Source organism: Cuculus canorus, chromosome 22 (assembly GCF_017976375.1).
Source record: "Cuculus canorus isolate bCucCan1 chromosome 22, bCucCan1.pri, whole genome shotgun sequence".
Taxonomy (NCBI): Eukaryota; Metazoa; Chordata; class Aves; order Cuculiformes; family Cuculidae; genus Cuculus; species Cuculus canorus.
Window position 1 is genome coordinate 3,900,765 of NC_071422.1, and position 24,031 is coordinate 3,924,795.

At 49.8% G+C, this 24,031-nt stretch overlaps 1 protein-coding gene across 2 annotated transcripts in view; it reads right to left on the reverse strand.

The window, feature by feature from the left end:
* Positions 1–1,768: 1,768 nt before the first annotated feature.
* Positions 1,769–24,031, reverse strand: part of ARID1A (AT-rich interaction domain 1A) — a 61,934-nt gene continuing 39,671 nt past the window's right edge. For both annotated transcript variants that reach the window (XM_054086728.1, XM_054086727.1), the window contains 16 exons: positions 22,150–22,390; positions 21,688–21,777; positions 20,829–20,996; positions 19,939–20,254; positions 18,068–18,213; positions 17,872–17,981; positions 15,121–15,330; positions 13,945–14,152; positions 10,032–10,164; positions 9,546–9,718; positions 9,216–9,366; positions 8,927–9,058; positions 8,721–8,817; positions 5,912–6,788; positions 5,490–5,620; positions 1,769–4,750 (listed from right to left, as the gene is read on the reverse strand). In XM_054086728.1, the coding sequence (XP_053942703.1) occupies positions 3,029–4,750; positions 5,490–5,620; positions 5,912–6,788; positions 8,721–8,817; positions 8,927–9,058; positions 9,216–9,366; positions 9,546–9,718; positions 10,032–10,164; positions 13,945–14,152; positions 15,121–15,330; positions 17,872–17,981; positions 18,068–18,213; positions 19,939–20,254; positions 20,829–20,996; positions 21,688–21,777; positions 22,150–22,390 (4,905 nt within the window). In that variant the 3' untranslated portion in view covers positions 1,769–3,028. The remainder of the gene's footprint in view (positions 4,751–5,489; positions 5,621–5,911; positions 6,789–8,720; positions 8,818–8,926; positions 9,059–9,215; positions 9,367–9,545; positions 9,719–10,031; positions 10,165–13,944; positions 14,153–15,120; positions 15,331–17,871; positions 17,982–18,067; positions 18,214–19,938; positions 20,255–20,828; positions 20,997–21,687; positions 21,778–22,149; positions 22,391–24,031) is intronic.

Genomic DNA, 24,031 nt, shown 5'->3' on the forward strand with positions numbered 1-24,031 from the left:
CAGGACATGGTTTAGTGGGCACAGTGGGGTTGTGCTGACAGTGGGACTGGCTGGGCTTAGAGGTCTTTTCCAACCTAAATGATTCTGAGATTCCACAATTTCGGAGCAGCCAAGTAGAGATCAGGAGTGGCTCTTACAATAGAGATGCACAGCGCCCTGTCATCCCACTCATTCCTCTTCTAACCCTTTCAGATGTGTAAGGTGTGCCTGGGGAAGCAGAATCGCACCCTCAGAGCAACTGTACAAATACTGCAGAAAAGGACAGTTAGGACAAGTGGTGGTTCTCTCCCTCCCAAGTGCCCTCTCCACTCATGATTAAATCCACCACAACATGGAACAGCTACACAGAAGTGGCCCAGGAAGGTGACCAGCAGAGCAAGGACACAGATCAAGTGGAGCCAAGTCCAGAGGATGCCACAAAGATGATCCAAGAACTGGAGCAACTCCTGGACTAGAACACACACAGAGTTGGCAGTGCTCAGCCTCAACAAGGCTCCAGGGAGACCTTAGAGCAGCTTCCAGTAACAAAAGGGGCTCTAGATCAGGGAGTGCAGGGATAGGATGAGGGGAAAGGTTTTCAGCTGAAAGCGAGGAGATTTGAGATGAAATCCTAGGAAGAAATGTTTTGCTGTGAGGGTGGGGAGGCCCTGGCCCAGGCTGCCCAGAGCAGTGGTGGCTGCCCCATCCTTGGAGGGGTTCCAGGCCAGGTTGAATGGGGCTTGGAGCCCCTGATCCAGGGGGAAGTGTCCCTGCCCATGGGGTTGGAACTGGATGGGCTTTGAGGTCCCTTCCAACCATTTCATGATCCTGTGATTCTCCAGCCTCGGTTCTTTCTGTTAAAAGTAAACCAAGATTTTTACATTATCAGACTAAGCAGAACTCCCTGGGGTACAGATCTAAATGATTGGAGAAGTGCTTAAATCAACACTTGCAGAACAGCACAGTCCAGAAGAATTCCTCTCTTCCAACCTGGTTTCCATTCAATAGTTTTAAAGCCGAGGAACCACCGAGCACCGTTCCTGCCTCCTCAGAAATCCATTTTTAGGACTCTCATTTTGCCCCGCAAAGAGCTCCAGAAATTCCATTGCTACAAAGACCCTTCAGAAAAAGAACATAACTTGGAGGAACCGGAAGGCTGAGGAGCACAGCCCAGGGATGGGTCTGGGAACCAAGAGCTTCCTCGGAGAGGACGAGCAGGACAAAACAAGGGCATTGCTTGAACAAAAATCCCCTTTGCCTTTAAAGAAAAGCTTCTCCTTTTGCTTTAACCGAGCCTGGTGCGGCTCAGCCAGTCGGCTCCTATGACTGCCTGACCATTGAGCTCCAGGCTCGGTGAAACACCCATGGAAATGGGCAGATTTGGACAGGAAGAACCTGGACTTTGGCTGTTGGCTGGAAACCCCCTCCTCTGAAGTCCACACCACGCGTCTAAGAAAATGCAAAGGAGATGAAATGGTCCATTTGACAGAGCTCAAAGGGAGCCGGTCCCTTCCAAGCCTTTTCCACCCTGCGCACCACACGTCTCTGCCTCAGCTTCCCCTCCTGCTGCAAATCCGCGCCTACAGCAGCACAAAACAAAGCCTCCATCACCAGAACAAGCCAAAGGGAGAAAGCAAAACCAGACCGCGTGGTATCAGCCTCCAAAGCGGCCCCAAAGCACAGGACCCTGAAGGTTCTCCATGCGTTGCTGACCTACATCATCACAGCACCAAGACCTGCCAGCACCAAAGTCACCTCCCTGTCCTGCTCATAAAAAAAACCCTTACAAACATCTTACCAAGATTTAATGTACATTTATTCTTAACACGTGGAACATATAGTATAAAGATTTCATACTGAATAAATGATATTCATTAAGCCAAAAAAGGAAAAAAGGGAGGAATTTACATCAAGTTTTTAGCTACATCGTCTGAAATACAAATATGCAGAATTCATCACTGAAAAATCTCAATTGTGTTTCTTCATCAGGAACTTCAACTGAACCTAGAACTTTTTCACACCTCGATTAGAAAGAAAACAAAAACCAGGAAAAAAATAAACTATCAGTTGATTGGCTGCTGAGACAGCAATGACTTTATACACAGAGACCTGTACAGCATCCTCCAGGGAGGGATGTCTGGCAAGAGATTAAATAATTGTGTCTCGCTTTTGCAGGTCATCAACTCGGTAACTCGTCATACTATAAAGGGGGAGGAGAGGGGGACAAAACTGCAGGGGATCTCAGGGGATGTGCAATGTACAACGTCATAGATATATACACACGTGGCAGCGCTCGGGCTGCGGCTAAAGGTTAAAACCAGTTCTAAGAGGTGATCTCAGGGTTATTCATACAATCAAGGAGGAAGAAGAGAAAGAGGTCAGGGTGTTGTAGGTTCACACATGATACTTTGGGGGAAAAGCCTTTTTTTTCTTTTTTTCTCCTCAACATTAACTAAAAACATCTTTAAAAACTACAGCTTGCTGCTGATCCAGCGGTTTTTGTTTTGTTTTTTTTTTCCATGTGAGACATTATTACAGTATGTTTACAGTTTAAGGTGTACAGTACATGGAGTTCTACACGCTACTGCACAGGCCTCCCTCGGACAAGGTCTGTTCACCACCGGTAACGTCTTGGTTCCTGCAAGATTGTGAATGTACAGCGATAAAACCACACCGAGTTCAGCAGTCACTTTTGTCCTTCAGAGTTTACCATTAAAAACAGTTAGGAAAGCGGTGCCTGTCAATGGGATAACAGGGCAAGTCGTTTTTTTTTCCCCAAACTCACTGTAAACGACAGTAACTTTGGTTAAAATAAAAAAAAGTCTTCTATGTAGACAGAACTTTGTCTCCTTTAATAAGGGATTCAGGACAAATTTGAAGGGCAGGGGAAAGGGAGAGGGAAGGGGGAAGGTCTTTCCCCAAGGGAGAAGCAGGACAGCGCAGGGCAGACAGTGGATTCTGAGGTGGTTTTGCATAAATAAAGGGCAACAGTCAGTTTCTAAGTTCTCCACTCACGCACACGCACACGGGGTCTCGGATCCCACAGCTGTCATGACTGGCCAATTAAAAACAGTACTTCACAAATCACTTGTGAAACCAAAGAGTTCATCAAAGGCGACACGGAGATGTCCAACAGCCGCGACTCGTATAACGTGAACTCCGAGTGGTTCTCGTCCACCTTGGCCAGGGCGAGCAGCGCCCGAGCGGCTCGGCGCATCATGTCCACGCTCGTCGACTCAAAGGGTGGGTTCTGCATGTGCATCAAACCGGCCTGGCTCTGCTGGAACTGCGTGGCGGCCAGGCTGTCCTCCAAGAAGCCCAGCAAGTTGCCAATGCTGCCCTTCTGCACAGCAATCGCTCTTGCTGCCAGGCTGTCCCCCTGTGCCAAGTTGGCCAGTAGTACCACAGCCATCTCTCGACACACCGGGTTCTTTCTGTCACTAAGGAACCGCACCAGGGTGCTGTACAGCTTCTCCAAGCGACTGAAAGGGGGAGTTGCAAGAATCAAATCCACATTGTTGTCCTGGATGCTGAGTTTGCTGAGTGTTTCCAAAACCAGTCGCTGAGGGGAGAGGACAGCGTTGGGCCCCAGTGTCGGGAAGGGGTCCTGGGCCTCTGCGGATGGACACACCGCCCAATGGAGGAGTCCATCCAGGATCGGCAAACAGATGCTTTCCGGGTAAGGGGAGAGGTCCAGCTGGCCAGAAATGTTGGCGAGTGTGACCAGTGTATTTTCACGCAGCATCTCCAAGCAGTCCCACCACCACTCCACCTTGTTGCAGCTCACCCCTTGGTCCTGCTCCTCCTCTTTCTCGTAGGTCAGGGGTGCCTGCTTGCGTTCTGGGTGCTTGTGGTGTAAGAGAATCAACTTCCCTAGAATCAGCAGCAGCCCGGGATGTTTGGACATTTCAAAGTCATTGCCCGGCACAAACGATAAACTCCTGATGATGTTCGAGACGCAGATGCAGCGCTTTGCCAGAGAGTCCTGCCAGTCCAGGATGGTGCAGAGCGGCGTCTCGTCCTTACTGTGAGGTTCATCCTCCAGGATTTTGATGTTCCTGTGGCTCTGAGCCGGACTAATGCCAAAGGGAAACTTGCTTTCCTTCTCCGTTTCCAAAGCTTTGACCTCTTCCTCCTCCCCAGACAGGGAGCCCGGACGCGCTGAAAGCATATCGTCCATGGTGGCAGTTATCCTCTTCTCCGAGGAACTGTCGGAGGGAGGATTTTCTCCTTCCCTAGTGCTTGGATTGCTCTCAGCTGCTGAACGTTTCCTTGAGACCGAGTTGCAGGAAGCTCGTTTGTGAATCAAAGGTAGCTCCATCTTGCTCTCAAAGTGGGTCTGGATGTGCTCGGTGGTGTCCCCACCGCCGATCCGCCAGTGCAGCAGCCCGCTTTCAAACTCCTGCACTCGCCCCAGCTTGTCTGAATAATCTACCACAAACGGGTCGTTTTTGTGCACGACCTTGATTGGAAGCTTGTCAAATTTACTCACTAGTTTTTCCTCATTGATCTCTAGAGGGGCTTTGTCCTTGCTGGAAAACGCAGCCTCCTCTTCTTCCTCATCCTCTTCTTCATCCTCACAGTTCAGGCTCCGTGGTTCATCATCCTCCTCCCCTTCTTCCTGAGAAGAAGCTGAAGATTTGCAGAACCTTTCGGGATCTAATAGTGTTCTTTGCCCTGGGTCTCCCACTTCATATTCCCTCAGGATTCCAAAGATCTCGATCAGGCAGCGCCGGAAATACTCCACCAAGAGTTCCAGCAAGCCTGGCAGCTACAAGGGAGAAGAAAGACAGGAGGTGAAGCACAGAAGGAAACAGCAACCAGAAAACAACTTAGGCTAATATGAGCAACTGGAAAAGCAGAGCATAAACAACTAAGGATTTACGCAGCGATGGTAATTTATGGGTTCTTTACTCTGAGAAAGGGAACAGAAGCACAACCAGCTGCCCCCGTGCACACACACACACGTGCTCTCAGCTGCATCTCTCTGCTGGTTAACACACAGGGAGGCAAAGGGGAGAACAAAGCCGAAGAGTCATTAGAGTATGGCCCAGTAGTTTTTACAAGAGCCATGTAGCAACCAGGTGAGACAGGCTGGCCCCTCCAGATTGGCCTCCAGCCTCCCTGCGCACCATCCTGGGGGAAAGAGAGCCAGAGGTGCACACAAACACTATCAACAACTGAAAACGCAAGCATCATCTAGCACTCTCACTGAAAAATCTATTATGGCGTCCCCGCCGTTACCCACTTCCTCCGTTCCGGAGGCAACACATTTCAGCAGAGAGGACAACACACAACCTCACACACCAACACACAAATTACATGGGCCAGCACATAACCAGCACGCAGCTACCCAGATCCGTGCTCTCCTTCCTCAGCTCACGTGCTCCGCAGGCACAGGGAGGTCCAGGAGTCTGGGAGGGCGTGAGCTGCTTATTGCCATCACGCTGACAGAAAGCCCTACAGCACTCGCACTTCAAAGAGCTGCATCAGAGAGCATCTGCACCCACCTGGCTGAGGTTGAAGGTCATTATGCTGTTGTCATCATAGAGCAGGATGTTTATGGTATCTAAGGCCCACGTACTTTCAGCTAACAGCCCAGACTTCAGAGACATCATCACTCTCCAGGCTTCAGGAGTTCCTGTAACACAAACACATGATACTTCCAGCTCCTGAAGTTGAAGAACAAAAAGGAGATACTCGATATCTCTTTTTGGACCCGTGAAAAGCAAGAGCCTATTTAAGGTGATGCAGAGACTGCATACACCAGCAATCTCTCTGCAGACAATGCCAAAACAGTGGCTGAAAACACAACTGATCTGCAAAACCAAAATTCTTTCCAAGCCAGCAGAGCCTTTCCTCCTTGCCAAAGCGCAACACAGTGCCCATCCCTTCCACACGCGCAAGGAGAAAAGCAGGAGTTTCCTCTTACCAATATCTTTTGCTGTCAGCCGTCTCCTCTGCTTCAATACAGGTTGTGTCGCTTCTACTGATCCCGGAGGGAAGGTGATGTCTCGTCGGATCATGGGAGGCTGTACAGCTGCTGGTGTTATGTGCGAGGCGGGGACTGGCGGTCCTGCCTTCTGCATTTTCATCCCCGAGTGCAGGAATGGAGATTTACTGGGAGAAGTGCGATTCTCCAGAGGTCTGGGCAGAGGTGCTGGGTTGGATACCTGAGGAATGTGATTCTGCATGCTGGGGGGGGCCTGGTAGTTAGACTGGGGGGGCCTGGTCATGGGGGGCACGGGGGCAGAGGGCCCACCATACGGAGGCTGCCGGTTCCCGTGGGAAGGCCATGGTCCCTCATGGTTGACCCTCTGCTCTGAATGCAGAATTTCATCTGTTCGAGTCACTCCGTGATACGCAGGCCCCTGGGGCGCAGAGCCGGTGCTCTGCCGGTTTGGATAGCTGTACCCTATTTCGTTACGCCCTTGCCACATGGCGCCTTGCTGCGGGCCCTCCGGAGCAGACTGTAAGGGACCTCCCATCATCTGAGGAGGCATGTTTTGCTGAGCAGTGGAGCCTGGAGGAGCCGAGACCCTGTCTCTGCCGAATTGGAAAGGGAACTGGTTCTGCGGCCCTCCGGCAGAGCGACGGTCAGCAGCAGGGTAGGTGCTCCCGTACTGGTTATACAGGTCCTGCTGTGGAGATGGCTGCGCCGTTGGCTGCTGGCTCGGCTGCTGGCTCTGCGCTGGAGGCAGCTGCTGCGGCGTCTGCCCCTGCCCCGCGCTATATGGGACATTGTACATCTCCCCTTCGTGCCTCTTGGCGGGTGGGCCGTAGTTGCCGTCCATCGGCCGCTTGTAATTCTACAGGGAGAAGAAAAACACCACAGATAGGAGATTATCTACTCGGAAACAGGCAACCCAAACCTCAGCGGGGAGAGCTGCTCAGAGCCAGAGGATACGCCCCACGGCATGGCCTGTGACACGGCAAGACTCGTCCCATCGTTAGTCCTATCCAACGCAAAGCTGGATCCGTCTTGCAGTGTCACAAGCCAAGACCAATTCCTTGCGGCTGGATGGTTGTTCCCTTGCGGATTTGACAGGGAAGCCTTGGGGGCAGGAGTCTGCCCACAGAAAGGACTTTCCTGTAGGAAAGACTCAGCTCTACCACACGTTCACCACAAACCAGACTGTGCACAGGCCCCGATTTCCTTTCACATCCTGGAATTTCATCAGACCTCATTTCTCTCGTATTTCCCAGAAAACGGAGGTTTCTGCTGAAGCATTAACCAAGATCCATTAAACACTTGTACTCCCTGCTTCTTCCTTTCCTGTAGATTCAAAAGACAACCCTGAAAGGAGCAGGAACGATTCTCCCTCCTCTTCCTTTTAAGTGCAAATGAAGAAAACAGTCAATCGCTGAGATAGAATTAAAACCTGAGCTCTCTCTTGCCTCCAAAGGTCGATCAAGCTGCTACACAGACTCCTCGGAAGCTCCACGGTCATGACTGGCTTCAGATGGAGCTCTAGGGCTTCAAAGATGCCGAGTGCCAGAGTAACTCGAACTCTTGGCTCGGAGCCCTGTGGCTCTGGTTGCAGAGCCAAACTGCAGAGCAGTTGGAATTATTCTTAGCACAGCTCAGCAAGTGCCCTCTCCATGCTCTCCTAAACCAGAGGACTCAAAATTATCAGGAAAACGTTACGGGTCTTGGCACGGATACAAAGAGCAAGTCATATGTAAGGATTATTGAAAGAGATTTATGTTCATTCGAACTCTGTCCTGAAACAAACCTGCTGGTTTTGGGAACAAGGAGGAGGAGGCAGCAGGGCGGTCAGGAGTGGAGGCAGGTCTGGAGCCTCTGCCTGCAGGTTCAGCAAGGCAAAGACAACAAAAAGCCCTGCGTTGTGGTACAGAATGATCCACAGTTCCCCTAAACGACCAAGGACTGACTCCAACCTTATCCCATCATCCCTTGGGTCCAAAGCATTATAGAACCGTGATGGAGTTTGGGAAGTTCCAGAGGGGCTGAGGAGCCCCAATAAAGCTTCCTGACCTCCTGCTGCCTGACCAGAGCATGTGCACCTGCCAACTACACAGCCTCCATTCTCAGAACATTGTTTCGCTAACATAGCACTGGGAATGCTAATTAAAGCTTATTTAAACTATTTGGAAACTGGGAAAAAAAAATAGTCTCCCATATCAAGCACTTAATTCTACACATTTATAAAGCAAGCACAGAGCCCCGAGATTTTTCATCCTCCCCCTTACACAAGCTGAGCTGGACATGGAGAGGTAAGAGCGCGTCCAGAGAAGGGAATGGGGCTGGGGAAGGGTCTGGAGAACAAGTTTTATGAGGAACAGCTGAGGGACCTGAGGCTGCTCAGCCTGGGGAAGAGAGCTCATCAGTCTGCAGCTCCTGGAAAGGAGGCTGGAGCCAGGCGGGTGCTGGGCTCTTCTCACAAGTAACAAGCGAAGGAATAAGAGAAAATGGCCTCAAGCTGTACCAGGGGAGGCTTAGATTGGATATTAGGTAAAATTTCTTTACCAATGGAGTGGTGAAGCCTTGGCAAAGGCTGCCGAGGGCAGTGGTGGAGTCTCCATCCCTGGAGGGGTTCAAAAAGCATGTGGACTTGACACTTGGGCCATGGTTTAGCAGGCACGGTGGGGCTGGGCTGACGGTTGGACTAGATGAGCTAAGAGGTCTTTTCCAACCATAAAGATTCTATGATTCTAAGAAATTTCACAGATTCTTCTATCCCTCCGTTCAAGAAATGAGAAGCTTGCCAAGAACTCACCTGCTGCTGCTGTTGATACATGGTGGTTTGCTGGCTAGGGAAGGGGTTGCCGGAGGATGTGCCTTGAGTGGAGAATTGATTGCCATAGGAATCATGTCTGGAGAAGAAAGAGAGGCATTACTTGTGTGACCACATGCACGCAACACTCACAAGTCCCAGAGCTCCCGAACTGGGCCAACCTGCTGGTGGGAACACCCCACACAGACCTTTGCTGCTGCTGCTGCTGCTGTGGGTAGCGGCTGGGAGAGTACATCCCTGACTCCGGGGTGGAAGGCATGATGTTAGGCTGCGGAGTTCCGCTTGCTAAGCTGCCCTCAGGTCCCATGCCAGGCTCCGTCCTACAGGGAAGGGAACACAAAGACCCCACACATCCACTTGAATTCGCCCTCACTCCTCAAATGGAAAAAGACCATCAGAAAAGTCACAATGTGAGGCAAAAGCCATCGTTTCACGGGGGTCAAGCAAATTGGGATCTCATAAGGTTTAAGCACTCACCTCACTCTGTCGTAAGGACCTCCGTAGGAATAGTGTTGCCGCTGTCCCATGGCCATATTACCCATCCCTGGGCCTGCAGCACGATTGTAAGGGTCACCCATACCACTGTTGGGGCCCTGCCCTGAGGACATGAAGGGATCACTTCCTGGAGCTGAAACATGGAAAGAACCACCAATAAACACATCTTTCTAACACAGAGGTAGACAGGTCCTGTCTTCTGGGGAAGGAGGGCAAGCAGAAGGTCTCCTACAGCACATTCCAGCATACAGCCAGATACAGGGATTAGCACTCAAGGAGAAGAGGGAATAGAGCACACGAGGACCTCCTCACCTTTCCTCATACTGCTGTAAGGATCTTTATTTGGCTCGTAAGACATGCGACCCATCATGTCGGAGGTATTCATGCTGGGCTGGTACCCTGGATTTGGAGTCATGGAGTTCCGCTTTTGGAACGTAGGATCACTACCATCAGCAAAGGCATCCTGAAGGCCCACCGAGTTACTCCTGATCAAAAAACCACAAGGGGATTATAAAGGTCCACCATGCTCCTCGGGATCCCTTTCCCCGCATGTTTCTCCTCAGGTGTTGCTGTCCCCTACGACCACAGTCACGCTCCCCCCAACAGACATGAAGAACTGCCCTTCTACAATACTGCTCTCAACCCCAATCCCAAAAGGAATCACTATTCTCACACAGATCCAGAGTCAACGGTGTTGCTGCGAGCCATTAACAAAGCAGTAAAGCCACGGAGCCCCACCAGAAGAGCCGTCTGTGGTAGGGACCCTGCAGCACCCTCACAGTCACACTGGTTTCATACCTGATGCCTGGCAAAGGGGGCATCTGGCTGTGTGGCGTAGAAGCTGGAGTTGGTGGCTTTAAGTCTCCTCCTTCTGCCATGGAGCTGCTGGTGGACTGAGGCGTCTGAGGGCCCTGCATTGAGCCTGAACCCGCTGCAAGAACAGAGATGCATGAGCAGCTTTGCACCCTATGGATGCAACTCAGAACATCAGCCTCAAGAGCAGAGAGCCCTCCAAGAGACAGAGATGAAACGTAGCCAAATAAGTCCAAGGAGCTCAACGCTGCAAGGACAACCTGGGCCAGACTTCCCAGAAGAACCATGCGCAGTAACAAAGCTGAGAGGATGCGTTTGTGCTCATCATGGCTTCGTTATTAACCATGTTCCCTTTCACACAATGTGCCACCACCATGGCACTGTGTCGTGCCGCCCAGGCTATCTCACTTCGAAGGCTGATGCTCTACATGCAGCGATTACCATGCTTCTTGCCAAGTGACCACCACTGACCCATCACCTTCACGTTCTCTTTCTACTGAGAAAGAAGGCAGGTTTGAGACCCCTCCTGGAAGTCCCACCATCTTTCTAGTGATGGAAACTCCAGGATGAAAGTTGAAGTCACCAAGTTAACTCTGAACAAGACTCTGCCCTTCGAGAGGGGTTAATTCATACAGGTTAATTCAAGCACCACTCCCAAGGATTCCTGGAACAAGGAATGCCGGAGAGGCCGGATCTTTCACTGAACAACCAAACCCGTCCAGCAAGTTCCCTGGCTCCATACTGGTTGCTTGACACTACAGTAGGCTATCATGAAAAATCCCAAGCCATCATGCGTGATCCAGCTGTGCCACTGACTCGAGGAGCTCTCCCTGCCCCTGGATTGCTGTGACACTGTCAACTCTCAGGTTCATACGCTCCTCACAGCTGGCAAGAGCTGAACTCTTAATTAATGTTTCCATTAGTTACCATCCCCAGTACCCGATATCCCTGGGCTTCAGCCCTGCTGGTTGATGAGTCATTTCAGCTATTCATTAAAATCCACCGAGGTCATGTCCAGGCCATGTTTGTTTACACCCCACCTTCCTGGCACCCTGTCCTCTTCTTCACGACTCCCTCCCAGCCCGGGGAGGTCTTGGGAGAAGGAAGAGGCAAGCTCAGCGGGGAGTTTCATTCATGGGCCCTCCCTGCCGTTCTCCTCCCCTCGTCGGCAGTGGTTCAGCTCCACTCGCTTCCCCCAGGAATTTGCCGTTTGTAACGCTGGCATCGGCAGGAAGAGGCCTCGAGACATTCCCCGCGTCGCTGCCATTTGGTGTTTGTCCCCACCCCCTGCCGTCCCTCCCACTCACAAATTCACACACAGTTGGAGCCAGGCCAGTTCCATGCTCTGGGAATTAAAACCCAACGGCAGACTGATTACGCCTCCTCTGGGGACACACCACAGTTTGCGAGCAGGAACCCAAGCTGGGCTGCAGGAAACCCGTGCCACGTGCCCGTGCGGCAGCACCCGGCCCAGCCAAGGCCTTTCTGTAAACACTTTCAGTTTTGGAGGGTTATGAACGCACACCACACGGAAAACAGCTTCAGCACCAAAAGCTCTACCCAGAGCGTTGTCCTGCAAGGCCTTTAGATGCTCTGCAGCCTCAAAAAGTGGCCAACGTGGAATCACACAATGTGATCCTCAGTTCACAAAGTTCAAGTGCCAGAACAGGCCAGAATGAAGCAAAACCAACACCAATGGATTAGAACGTCTGCAAGAAGCAGAGATATCTGCACGGGATGACTCAGCCCTTCATCCAAGTGATAGGACTTCACAATAATGGAACGGTTTGGGCTGGAAAAGACCTCAAAGCTCATCCAGTTCCACCCCCCTGCCGTGGGCAGGGGCACCTTCCACTGGATCAGGGGCTCCAAGCCCCATCCAACCTGGCCTTAAACCCCTCCAGGGATGGGGCAGCCACCACGGCTCTGGGCAACGTGGGCCAAGGCACCCCTGACCCTCAGAGGAAAACATTTACTCCTCATCCTATACATGCACTCCTTGATTAAGAGCTGTTGTCCACTTGGCTTTCAAACAGGGAAGTTATTCCCCAGTAAGGGCAATCCATTGGGTGACGGGTGTCTGTGTGTGCAGGTCTGGAGGACATTGTTTCAGCAGAAACTCAGCAACCCCAGAAGAGCAGTGCCTGCTGGGACTCAGTGCTCCTCTACGGCTCTGAAGTCTCGAGGTGAGGTTGAGAAAGCGATTTGTGTTGTGCACTAACGCCCTCTGTTCCTGCTGATCCAGGGGAGAAAGAGAGGAGGAAAAAGGAAGAGGATGAATGTGGACTGATAGAGCTTAAAGGATCAGAGCAGCCCTCCAGTCCTGAAAGGGGCTCGAAGAAAGCTGGGGAGGGGCTCTTGATCAGGGAGTGTGGGGATAGGACGAGGGGGAACGGTTCACAGATCACCTGCACCACAGCCCTCAATGGCAGAGTCACCACCTTCACACACCCCTGTATTGGCTAAAACAAAACAAAACATGATGCACCATCTCATCCATCCTGACAGGCACCCCGTTCTACTAGAAGTTTTAACCAGCATCCTCCAAGTGCCAGGCCTCTGCAAATAAACTCCAAATGCTTTGAACATCTTTGTTCACTGCCTGGTATCTCAGAGGGTAAGGAAGGTTTTGGAAGGAGGTGGGGATGGATCTGTAGTCTAGTTTAAGCAGGAATTGGACACTGCTTTAGACAGGTCGGCCTGATGACATACGAGTTGCTTTATCTCACGAAATACACTGGGGTTGGAGCTACACCAGGACAGGCTTCCTGATGAGCAAAACAACACGACTTAGTTCTTTATAAAAACCACCACTCTAACTGAGCAGATAAATGTGGTTGCCAACAGAATATTCGGACAAGCACGCTGTCGATCAAGGGCTTAGCAGGGCTGAAACACAACTGCAGCACAATCAAAAAAGGGTTCATTATTCCCCTTCCTCAGGAGCCAGACAAAGATGATGTTGCGTTTCTGAACCAAAAAGGCATTTTTTGCAAACATTACAGGAACTTCCAAGCAGATAAAGTTTATTTCACCTATAGGAACAGGCTCCTAACCAGAAAAAAAAAGCATCCGAAGGTTTTACTTAGAAAACAAACTAGAAAACTGAAGCTCAAAGGGTTGACAAGTTCAGCATTGATTCAAGTTGTGAACCTAATGCAAATGAAACAGAACGGATCAAACTTCCTGAAGACTAAAGAGCACAGCAGGCACTGTTGGCCTGCACCTCTTCTTCTCTTCCTTTTATTTCCTTTTATTAACACTATGCTTAAATATTGCAAAACTAAAGTCTCCCACCGAATCTGAAACAGAAGAAGTTCATTTTAAAAGGCTTGAATTCTAGAGCATCCAACCTATAATAGGTTCATGGAGCTCTCTGGGCACAAAGCTTCCAGGTCCTCGATGTGTTCTGCTGAAGAGACAGCAGTAACTCATGAGGAAGGTGAACACACACCCACATTGGGTGTGTATTCCCAGAAAGTCACACTTGCATAGTTCAAGTGAGCACAACTTTTCCAGCCAGTTCCTAAAGCAAAGCAGTGGCAACAAGAGCTGCTGCTGGGATACGCAGGCATCTCCAGACTTCTCTCTCCACCAGACTCTCACAGGGCAGTGATGCTAAGGACAGAGGTGTGAGTGTACAGGTATGTTTACCTTTTCCCTACGGAGGTGGGACACGCACAAACTGAACTGTCCCAAGAACTCTGGCTTATTTGCAGGTATCGTTCACTCCCACATTACACAAGTATTTAATCTACACAATCAGAGCACATCTAATTAGAAACAGACACTAAGGCTTTCGGAGGTCTGGCCTGCAGCACGTGCATGGGGTGCACACTGCCAGAGCTCATCGGGCTCAAACATCCATTGCACACCCTAAACCTAAGCCTAAACTCACCTGGAGACGGAGGCTGGATCTTCGTCTGAGACTTCTTTGAATCGGCAGCTGCAAAGATATCCGGAGGGGGGTCTTCACCTCGCTCAATCTTGCACTCGAAGGCATACAGACACTGGATGTACTGCTTCTTCAAAGAACTAGCTGCACTGCTGGACGTGCCCACGTTGAGATTGGTGGCTAACTCACGCCATTTCTTGTTTTTGTTGACCTGCACAACCAAGCAAGAGGCTCTAAACTCAACATTTCGGCTCCTTCTCCTCCAATACATTTTCCAGGAAGAAATCAACACTTCCCAGCTAAAAGAAAGGATGCTCTAAGGGCTAAGCAAGGCAGACACAGTCACGTTCAATCCCAGAACTAGCAGTAAACTCTATTCCTCACCTAGATCACTCCTAGACCTAGAGCTCACTCTTTGAACGGGGACAAACTGCAAATCAAATGAGCCATGAGGTCAGCTGACAGCCAGATGCAAAGTCAAAGGCAGCATCACACATCTTTGCACTGGGCAAAGCAGGGGAAAAAGCACTTGAATTGAATCTCCCCACAGTCTGCTCTCAATCAGACAATGGGAGAGCAGACACTTTGCTCACTTCAGTCATAAAATCATAGGATGGTTCGGGTTGGAAGGGACCTCAAAGCCCAGCCAGTCTCACACCCTGCCATGGGCAGGGACACCTCCCACTGGTTCAGGGGCTCCAAGCCCCATCCAACCTGGCCTGGAACCCCTCCAGGGATGGGGCAGCCACCACTGCTCTGGGCAGCCTGGGCCACGGCCTCCCCACCCTCACAGCAAAACATTTCTCCCCAAGATATCATCTCAATCTCCCTTCTTTCAGCTGAAAACTGTGCCTCCTCATCCTATTCTCCGCACTCCCGGATCAAGAGCCCCTCCCCAGCTTTCCTAGAGCCACTCTGGGTACTGGAAGCTGCTCTAAACTCTCCCTGGAGCCTTCTCTCTCCAGGCTGAAAAACTCAGCATATGAAGGAAGCATTAAAAAGCTTTTTTTAAGTTATTATTATTAGCATTAATTAAAAAAAATAAAATGAAAATAAACAGATAAATGGGAAGCCATGGCTACCACCAAGCTACAAAGCTAACTTTGAATCATGTTGCCCATTGACTCGGTGCCTGCCAGAGACAGCAGGCAGCTCTGACTACAACTACTGGTCACCCACCTGAGTCAGTCCTCCGATCTCCTTCACTGAGATGTAGAGCCGGTAAAGGTCCAAGGGTTTTCTGCCCACCGCTGGGAGGTTTGTCATGCCCATGGCCTTCTCTTCAGTAAAGGCCAGGTAACGATCTACCCAGAGCTTCCTCTCTGGCTCACCACCCAGCTCGTAGAGTTTGGTGATCTTCTCATTGGTTGTGGTAGAGGAACTGGACTTCTAGGAGAAGGAAAGAGATACCAGGACTGAGCAGCACAAACCCAGCTGGCTTACAGCTGAGAGGGTTTCAAAAAGGCATTCAGGTAAGAGCTCCAAGTTCTGCTCAAGAACAGCTTTATATCAGACCTACACTTGTATCAGACATATGTCAGGCACGTATTATTCAATACGGGTATCACAAAAATCAGCTGCTACTCAAGGAATCTACAGAACACGTGTTTTCAAAAGTGAAAGGCTTCAGGAATGCCACAGAAACCAAACAAAACTCAAGAAGGCTTTGCAGAGAGCCACCTCTTTGTCCTATCCTTTGTTGTCTCATTTGCTAAATATAGGAGAAAACATTTAATTCGATTGCAAATGAGATTCCCCCTGGCTACTGCACTCTGCCAGGGTGAAAGCTGCCTCTGGTCAGCCTCTTCTCCCACTTAAGGGAGAGATGCACGCCTCAAAGCAAAACTAAGATTTGAGGCACCTGTTTGAGGAATGTGTGTGAGGGGTCCCCCAAAGGCTCTTGCCTTGCCTGCTCACTGACAGAAGGGCAGGAATCTCCTGCTGCCCCGCTAGGACACTGCAATGGGAGGGACCTCAAAGCCCATCCAGTTCCAACCCCGTGCCATGGACAGGACACCTCCCACTGGATTAGGGGCTCCAAGCCCCATCCAACCTGGCCTGGAACCCCTCCAGGGATGGGGCAGCCACGACCATAATCCATTTCACCATCTGCATCACAAACATGTAAAGGCAGAAATCATTTTGACTTTCCAAACGATTACTCAAAGAACTTGCAAAGTAGAATTGAACTTCAAATCTGATGATGTTTTAAGTAAACCCTGAGGCCCAAGACTGACCATAATCGTTAGCAGATGAGATAATCATTGAATAGCGCAGGCCAGGAAGACAGAACAACCTTTATTTGTAGCTCCTGGCATCTCCATCCAGGCCCTTGTTTGTCATAAATAGGAAGCTGGAGAGGAGCTCTTGGTCAGGGAGTACAGGGATAGGATGAGGGGAAACAGTTTGAAGGTGAAAGAGGGGAGATTTCGATCAGATCTTAGGAAGAAAAGCTTTCCTGGGAGGGTGGGGAGGTTCTGGCCCAGGTTGCCCAGAAAAGCCATAGCTGCCCCATCCCTGGAGGTGTTCAAGGCCAGGTTGGATGGGGCTTGGAGCAGCCTGATCCAATGAGAGGTGTCCCTGCCCACGGCAGAGGGCTGGAACTGGATAAGCTTTGAGGTCCCTTTCAACCCAAACTATTCCATGATTCTATGATAGTCAGAGGCCAGAACACATGAGCAGAAGAGGTGAGAGATCCTCTCCATGTTCTTGCAGACTGCTGGTAGCACAGCTATCAAACTTTCAGAGCGTTTGTTGTCCTTCGAGTAGCGAAAGTAGAGATTATGGGCTCAGAAACTGCTTTTTTTTTTTCTGATTCTTTTGAGACTGGGAGCAGCAATGCAAAGAAAAACACTCCCTGAAGAACTTGTTTGCCTCCCTCTTCTGGCTTTAAAATAGGATTAGTAAGAGGTTTGTTTGGGAAACAACTGTAACACTTCAGAGTCCCACCTCCCAGCTGAGAGGTGATAACTGAGCAGCTCTGAGCCTACACCAGAAACAAACCCCGGGTTGTTTACACTCCTTTTGGCAGTTTCACTTTGGCAGGTGATAATTCTTAATACTGAATCATTTTCCAAGTGTAATTGATTAATCCTAAAGGACTGGGAAACACTCTTCTCCATTTCTGAATGGTTTATGAATGCCAGAAGCAAAACCCTCACTTGTTGCCTGGTAAATCCTTAAGAACCTCTTGGAACCATCATTCCAAGACAGATCTGTCCTTGGGACAGTTCAAGCCCAGCCACATCAAGCCTAATTCAATCTTCCTACCCTGAGCACTTCAACAATGTGGTTTTTACCTTCACACTTGGATTCAAGCCACATGCTGTGTAGCTCTTTGTAGGACCTGGGGACTTGGGTAGGTGACCCAAAAGGTCCATCTGCGTAGGTACCTTCTCCCCAGTTATTCATGGCCCATATTTGCAACGAGAATGCAGAAATATAGCGTACCGGGCATCTCTCGGGAATTCTTGAGAGGCTTGAACTCATGAGTCACTAACAGGGGAGGACACAAGGAATCTGATAGTGAAGTCCCTTTCGTGGTCGCTGGGTCTCTGCAGGGGATGGCAGCCCCACCATCCAGGCTCCTCCACACAACTTCGTAACACATGGATTTAGTGGGTTATTGCAGAGCCCTCTCCAAAACACATATTTCAAGACTACTATTTCTTTAGTCCAAAACAGGGTGTCCCACTTGCTCATCCAAATCAAGTTTAAATCATAGTGGCAAGAAGCAATCAGATCACACGCTACAAGGACAACTTCTCTCCAGCGAGAAGTCTCTCCAGGGTAAGGAGGAGGAACCCAATCAAGGTCTCTCAGGAACCACACTCACTACCAGACAGATGCACTGTTCCAGTTACCATGTCAGTTTTATCTCCCTGGATGCTGAAAAGAATGGAACTCTTGAGAAAAACCAAAACATTTTACCTTTGACTTGGATTCTGCTTTTGGCGTCCCGTCTGCCTTATTGTTCATTTTAGTTGCAGGTGTTAACTTGACCTCCCCAAGGCCTATCATTTCAGGGCTTGCCGCCATCCCTAGGAAGTTAAAAGAATCTTTAACACCCATTTTCAGTCTGGGACAATGAAATCAATGCAATGCCTGACAGTCGGCCCCGGCTTACCTGCGGAGTTGTTAGCCATGTTCCCACCCATCGGATAGGGTGGGCCCTGGGGGTTCATCATGCCAGCCATACTGTTAATTCCTTGGCCATAAGGAGGTCCAGTGCCCATCATTCCTCCTTGGTTCATGTTGGGATAACCAGGAGGCCTAGAGAAAGCAAGGAAGAAAAAAGATGTTTACCCAAATACCGAGCATTAAGATCTTCTCCTCCAAAGAAGCAGGTTTGCTCAAAGGTGCTCCACTACACAGGAAGTGGAGGACTGACTTTCCCCAGCTCCCTTTTCCAGCAAAAGGCCAAAGAGCGGGTGCTCTCCGACAGCTCAGCTACCCCAGAGCTTGAGTCTCCTTCTCAACAGAAAAGGGGATGCAAACTAGTTCGGAAGAGGGAGTTCAGTTCTGAGTGTTTTCACCCTCAGTCTCATTCTGCTGCACTCGCAAAACAAACTTCATTGTAGTCATTGCCTGCAAAGAACAGACCTGCAAACACCTCTGCTCCGCACATGAAAGTGAGAATCATTTCTCTGTAGAGATGCAGTGCAGAGCTCCCGCCACCTTTGATGGTTTTCATTTCTTTCCTTTTTGATACTCATCAGTTTACATATATCAGAACCCCCCGTACACAACTGTGGCTCCAGCTCGTCACTCAGGACACGCTTTGGTGCTTTTATTGCCGTGTGGGCACTGTTGGGAGGCACAGGAACACCAGAGACTGCAGAAGCAGCCCCTAAGTCAGGATAAAGAGCACAAGGCCCAGTCAGACAACTAAAGGAACAGCTTTACTGGGGGAACCCAAATTACACCAAGTTCATAGTTCTCTGCTAGGCCACACACACCTACTCTGAAACGTGCAATAAAAAAACCCAAACCACCATAGAAAGCAGTTGCAAAGTCCAGTGCTGCATCCCAGCTCCCGTTCCCGCAGCTCCTCATCAAGGCCCCAAGAAGTTCCCTGCACTGAACTGAATGCCTTGTTCAGACACACACAGATGGAGTCATGGGTTTTACCACACACGCAGCGTCTTGTAAATCGTTAATGTAACGAAGACAATCAGAAAGTGAAAACAACTAGCGGGACCTCAGAGTTAGACAGGTTTCATAGAACCATAGAATCACTAGGTTGGAAAAGCCCTTTTAGATCATCGAATCCAAACATTCCCATCTGCCACTAAACCATTTCCCTGAGCACCTCGTCTACCTGTCCTTTAAACATCTCCAGGGATGGGGACTCCACCACCTCCCTGGGCAGCCTCTGCCACGGCTCGATGACCCTTTCTGCAAAACATTTTTCTCCCGATATCCAGTGTGACCCTCCCCTGGCGCAGCTTGAGGCCATTCCCTCTTGTCCTGTCCCTGTCACTGAGGAGAAGAGCCCAGAACCCTCCCTCTCTACAACCTCCTCTCAGGGAGTTCTAGAGAGCAATAAGGTCTCCCCTCAGCCTCCTCTTCTCCAGGCTAAACAACCCCAGGGCCCTCAGCCGCTCCCTGTAAGACTTGTTCTCCAGCCCCTTCCCCAGCTTTGCTGCTCTTCTCTGGACACACTCCAGAGCCTCAACATCCTTCTTGGAGCGAGGGGCCCTCAACACACGATTCGAGGGGCAGCCTCACCAGTGCAGGGGCACAATCACCTCCCTGACAGGGCCAGAATCACCTCCCTGAATATTAAATATTCCCCAACTATATTATTAATGATGGATTCCAAAACCCTGCTCGTCCAAGCGTTAGACTCTTAAGACCGACGAAGAAGTCTCCAAGGAGGGCAAACCTTCAAAGAAATGTATGTTCAGTCTTACTCTACTTTTGGGTTATTTCATGCACAGCTCAGAAACGGAGATGCGACACAGGAAAAGGACCAGGGGAAACCTCGTTCCTCACCTGGTCTGGATGGAGTTGGCAGCTGCATGCATGGCAGCGGCGGCTGCTTCTTGTGCTTTGCGATTCATGCCAGCGGGCGGGGGGCACATCCCTGTCCCCACCTGTGGCGGAATATTTGCCATGTTGGGTCCGTAGGGTCTGTTCCCCATGGCAGCGTGGCTCATCCTCCCCGGAGGCAGCCCGCTGTATGGCGGCACACCCGTCTGCCCGTGCATCTGGCTCCCTGCTCCCATTGGGTTCAGGCTTCCTCCCATTCCCGGACTGGGATAGTTGGCATTGGACATCGCATTGTAGTTTGGCTGCCTAGGATAGCCTCCTAAGGAGATAAAAAGAGACAGACAACATCGCTCTACCCGTTAGTTTATGAATAAAAATGAAAAACCATAAAAATCTTCCATCAGCAAATATTTAAAGATCACTAACAGATGAGGGGGAGTGTTAACACCTCAACAAAAAGTCAAAGTGCTTGGATAGAAGCCACATAAAATGTGTTTTGACATAGCCAAGCAGCAATATTGATTCCAAAGCTGCCTGAAACTCTCAACTGAGCCCAGGATGGGATGTGAAAAGCTCACTCAACCCTTTTCAAAACATACACCACTCCATTTCCTTCCCCTCCAAAGAAAACCAGCCCTTCTTCTCTATCACATTGGACACATGACCTCTTTTGAAATGAGGAGGAAGGCTCCAACACTTAGAACTACACCTAGCCCTGAAACCATCATATTTAATCCGCCTCAACACATACAAAGCACAGTTCCTTCCAGCTCAGAAGGAGCACGCTGTTTTCTATTACCCACACGTGAAGCAGGGGACAAATAAAACCAGTTTATCAAAGACAAGACTGCAATACAGGCAGGCCTTTTGTATTTGCTGAGCTCAGTTCTCACCTTGAGGTCCGTACTGCCCACCCTGGGGTCCGTAGCTTCCCATGGAATTCTGCTGGTACGGCCCCATTCCAGCGTGCATCTGTCCTCCAGAAGACTGACGGGGAGATAAGGCTGAGCCAGGCTGGGGTGAGCTGTACTGGGGCATCTGAGGGTTCCTCTGCAGGTAACCTGGTCACCGGGGGAGAGGAGCAAACAGTTATTAGTGCAAAGTATCCAGAGGTGCCACTGGACACATTCTTAGGTAACAGCAGCCCCTTAGACCCACTCACAAAAGCCTTTCAGCAGCAGCCCAGACAGATTCTACAGTGGTTGCTATTAAGGAGCCAGTGTTACCTGCTAAGATAACAGATCCAATTTCCTGTTTTAACCAGAAAAAAAACCCTTAATGTCACAGGAGCAGACAGCACGACTCTCTAAATCCTGGGGGCTTCTCGTCGTTGCTGGTTTTCATTTGCTTGTTTGCCTTTGCAGGGTGACACCCTTCAGCCAGGAGAACTGAAGCTTTACCCAACTTTCCTCCCACATCAACCTTATTCTCTTAGCGGGAAAACACGCAATATTGTTGTCAATGCCCCTTCATTTTGAAGCTGAAGGTCAGGGACAAACAGCATTTGTAGAAAAGCCAGTCAGAAGCCAGAGAAAACACCTTAGAAGCCACCCTATGAGCCTGGAGGGAACAGTAAAGAGGCCAAACAACCAAAACCAGCTGAATTTACTGCAAGGTACCTAAACAATCCCAGTTTAAAAACCTGGGCAGCTTTTAAATGCTACCTCACCACAGAATCCGTGTGATCAGGCCAGGTAGTTTTCAGTCACACACCAAGCTTTCCAATTAAATCTTTTAACTCATGTCACATACCTCGATCTTGCGCTATGCTTGACTGGTTCATGGAAGGATGCAGGATGCTGTCCGACTGGCCGCTGGGTGGTCGGGGTGGCATCTGATTGCCTACAGCGCAAACAGGAGAGGGGTTAATCACAAAAATTCCACACCACAAAGCCCACGAGGCAAGAGTATCAAATGCCAGAACTACAAACAACTTGGGGAGCAGGCTATGTTAGCCACAGCGAAGGAAAACAAGAGCAACATCAGTCACGCTCACCCAGCGAGATGACAGTGCGGCTTTACCAGCCTTCTCACCCATCCTACTGCATCCTTTAACAGTTAAAGGCATTTTAAAGCCAACAAAGGAGATCACAGGACCTCAAGAGCCACACAGTACTGACAGGGGCCAATTCCTCCCCACTGGCCATTGGAATTCACTCTGCAGCTGCACGAAGCAGCCCTGCCACAAGATCAACACACACCAAGCAGCATTACCTGGTACTGCAGCAGGTGAAAGCGGACCCGAACGGGACTGAGCAACGCTGGCAGGAGACCCGACCGGGGATGGGGAGGGTCCTCTGATGCCTGGCAGGTGAGGAGACGTATGCGGAGAGAAAGGAGACTGAGCTGGGTTACTCTGCTCTCCTTGACTGCTGGATATCCCTGACGTGCTTACTCCAGGACTCAGGGCTCCTTCCGTCCCCATGGGGAGATCATCTATTGAGCCAGACAGGTCCTGCAACACACAGAGAAACAGATCAGGCCAAAGGAAAAAAAGACATGGGACTGTGATCTCCCATATCACTAAGAAAGAGTGCGTTTCTCCCTTAGGGATGCTACAAATAAAAATCAATGAACTCCGTTTGTGTTATTGTCAGTAACGAAGGCTGCTGCAGACGCCGGTAACTGCCAAACGTGTCTTATCCTGCTGTCTCCAAACTGAAGAGTTCCCTAGCCAGTTTGCCGAGTGCTTGCCGACGGTCCACACAACCCGCTGATTCTCCTACTTGCTTCTTTTAATTCAGTTTAGAGGCAAGAAATTAAAGAACGCATCAACAATACACGTAAAACTGCAAACAGAAGAGACTGTCCACGTGATAATGGCTTGGAAGCAAAACAGGGCTCAGCCTCTGAAAGACAGAAAACTCGTGCCTCACCATAATTAATTCATAAACCTCAGATGAGCGGCAAAACTACTCACTGGAGATGGATAAAAACAAACTAAACAGAGATTTAAAAGAAAACCATAAAACACTCTTCAGGGTTCCCGCTTTCCTTTCTTCAAAGACAGCAAAAATTAGCAGTTGCAACATCAGCCGAGTTCAGCATTTCACAGAGGCAAGGCTAGAAAACACCTTTCCTACCATGTGTATATACCCTGAAGGAGAAAAGCATCAAATAAACTTAGGGAAATTAAAACCTCCAATTGCCACAGGAGCAACTGCAAGGCGATGGCACCAAATATCAGCTGGCAAGTCTCAAAAAACAGGGATACTTCCCAGATGATGGTTGGCAGCTCCAACACGTGCAATAATAAGGTTCAGCAGCATCTCAGGCTTGGCCAAGACAGAGGAAGCAGTGGAGAACTTCAATGGAAAGCTGGGAAATCACAACTATTCCAGTGATGCAATAAAATCTCTGCCACAGAGTCAAAGGATGAAGAAGTGGGAGACCAAACGTTCCCAGGACTTCACCTGTCCTTCCCACGTCTTTCAGGGTGATCAATCTCAGATCTGAACCATTCCAGACTCAGCCCCAAATTTCAGATCAACTCCCTCCACACAAGAATCCAGCTGACCAGCAAGAACAGAGTCAATACCATTTAAACATCAAGCAGAAAGGCCGAGCCAACTGATAAATAGCTTGGACACCCTGGTCTCATTTACACTGACTGGATAATGCCTTGTTTAGCAGCAGTTCGGATAACATTTTCCCAGCTTCGTGTGGTGCAGGAGGAGCCGGGACACAAGATACTGCAAACTTAGCCTGCGATGAGCCCTATCACTCTGCAACACCTGCCTGCCAGGTGATGTGTGAAAAGGCTCTGGCAGAGCATCCCCAGCATCTAGGCTGGAGAACAGCACCTCATCACATCCTAGAAAGTGAAGAACTGGACTTAGAGAAGAATAAAATATTACCCAAGAGATATCCAAACGTCTCATCACACTTGTTGGACAGACAGTGACACTGGGATGGACAAAGGGCAGAGCCCGGCATCAGCTGCATCACATCCCATTGAGTGAAATTTGATCAAAATGCTTCTAACAAACACTGGCAAATACTACATTCGAGCTGAAAATGCCAGTCTGTCAGTGGGGTGACTTAGTGCATCGCCTGTCCTTCCTCTCTTTCATTACTGCTTCTGTTAGAGAGATCA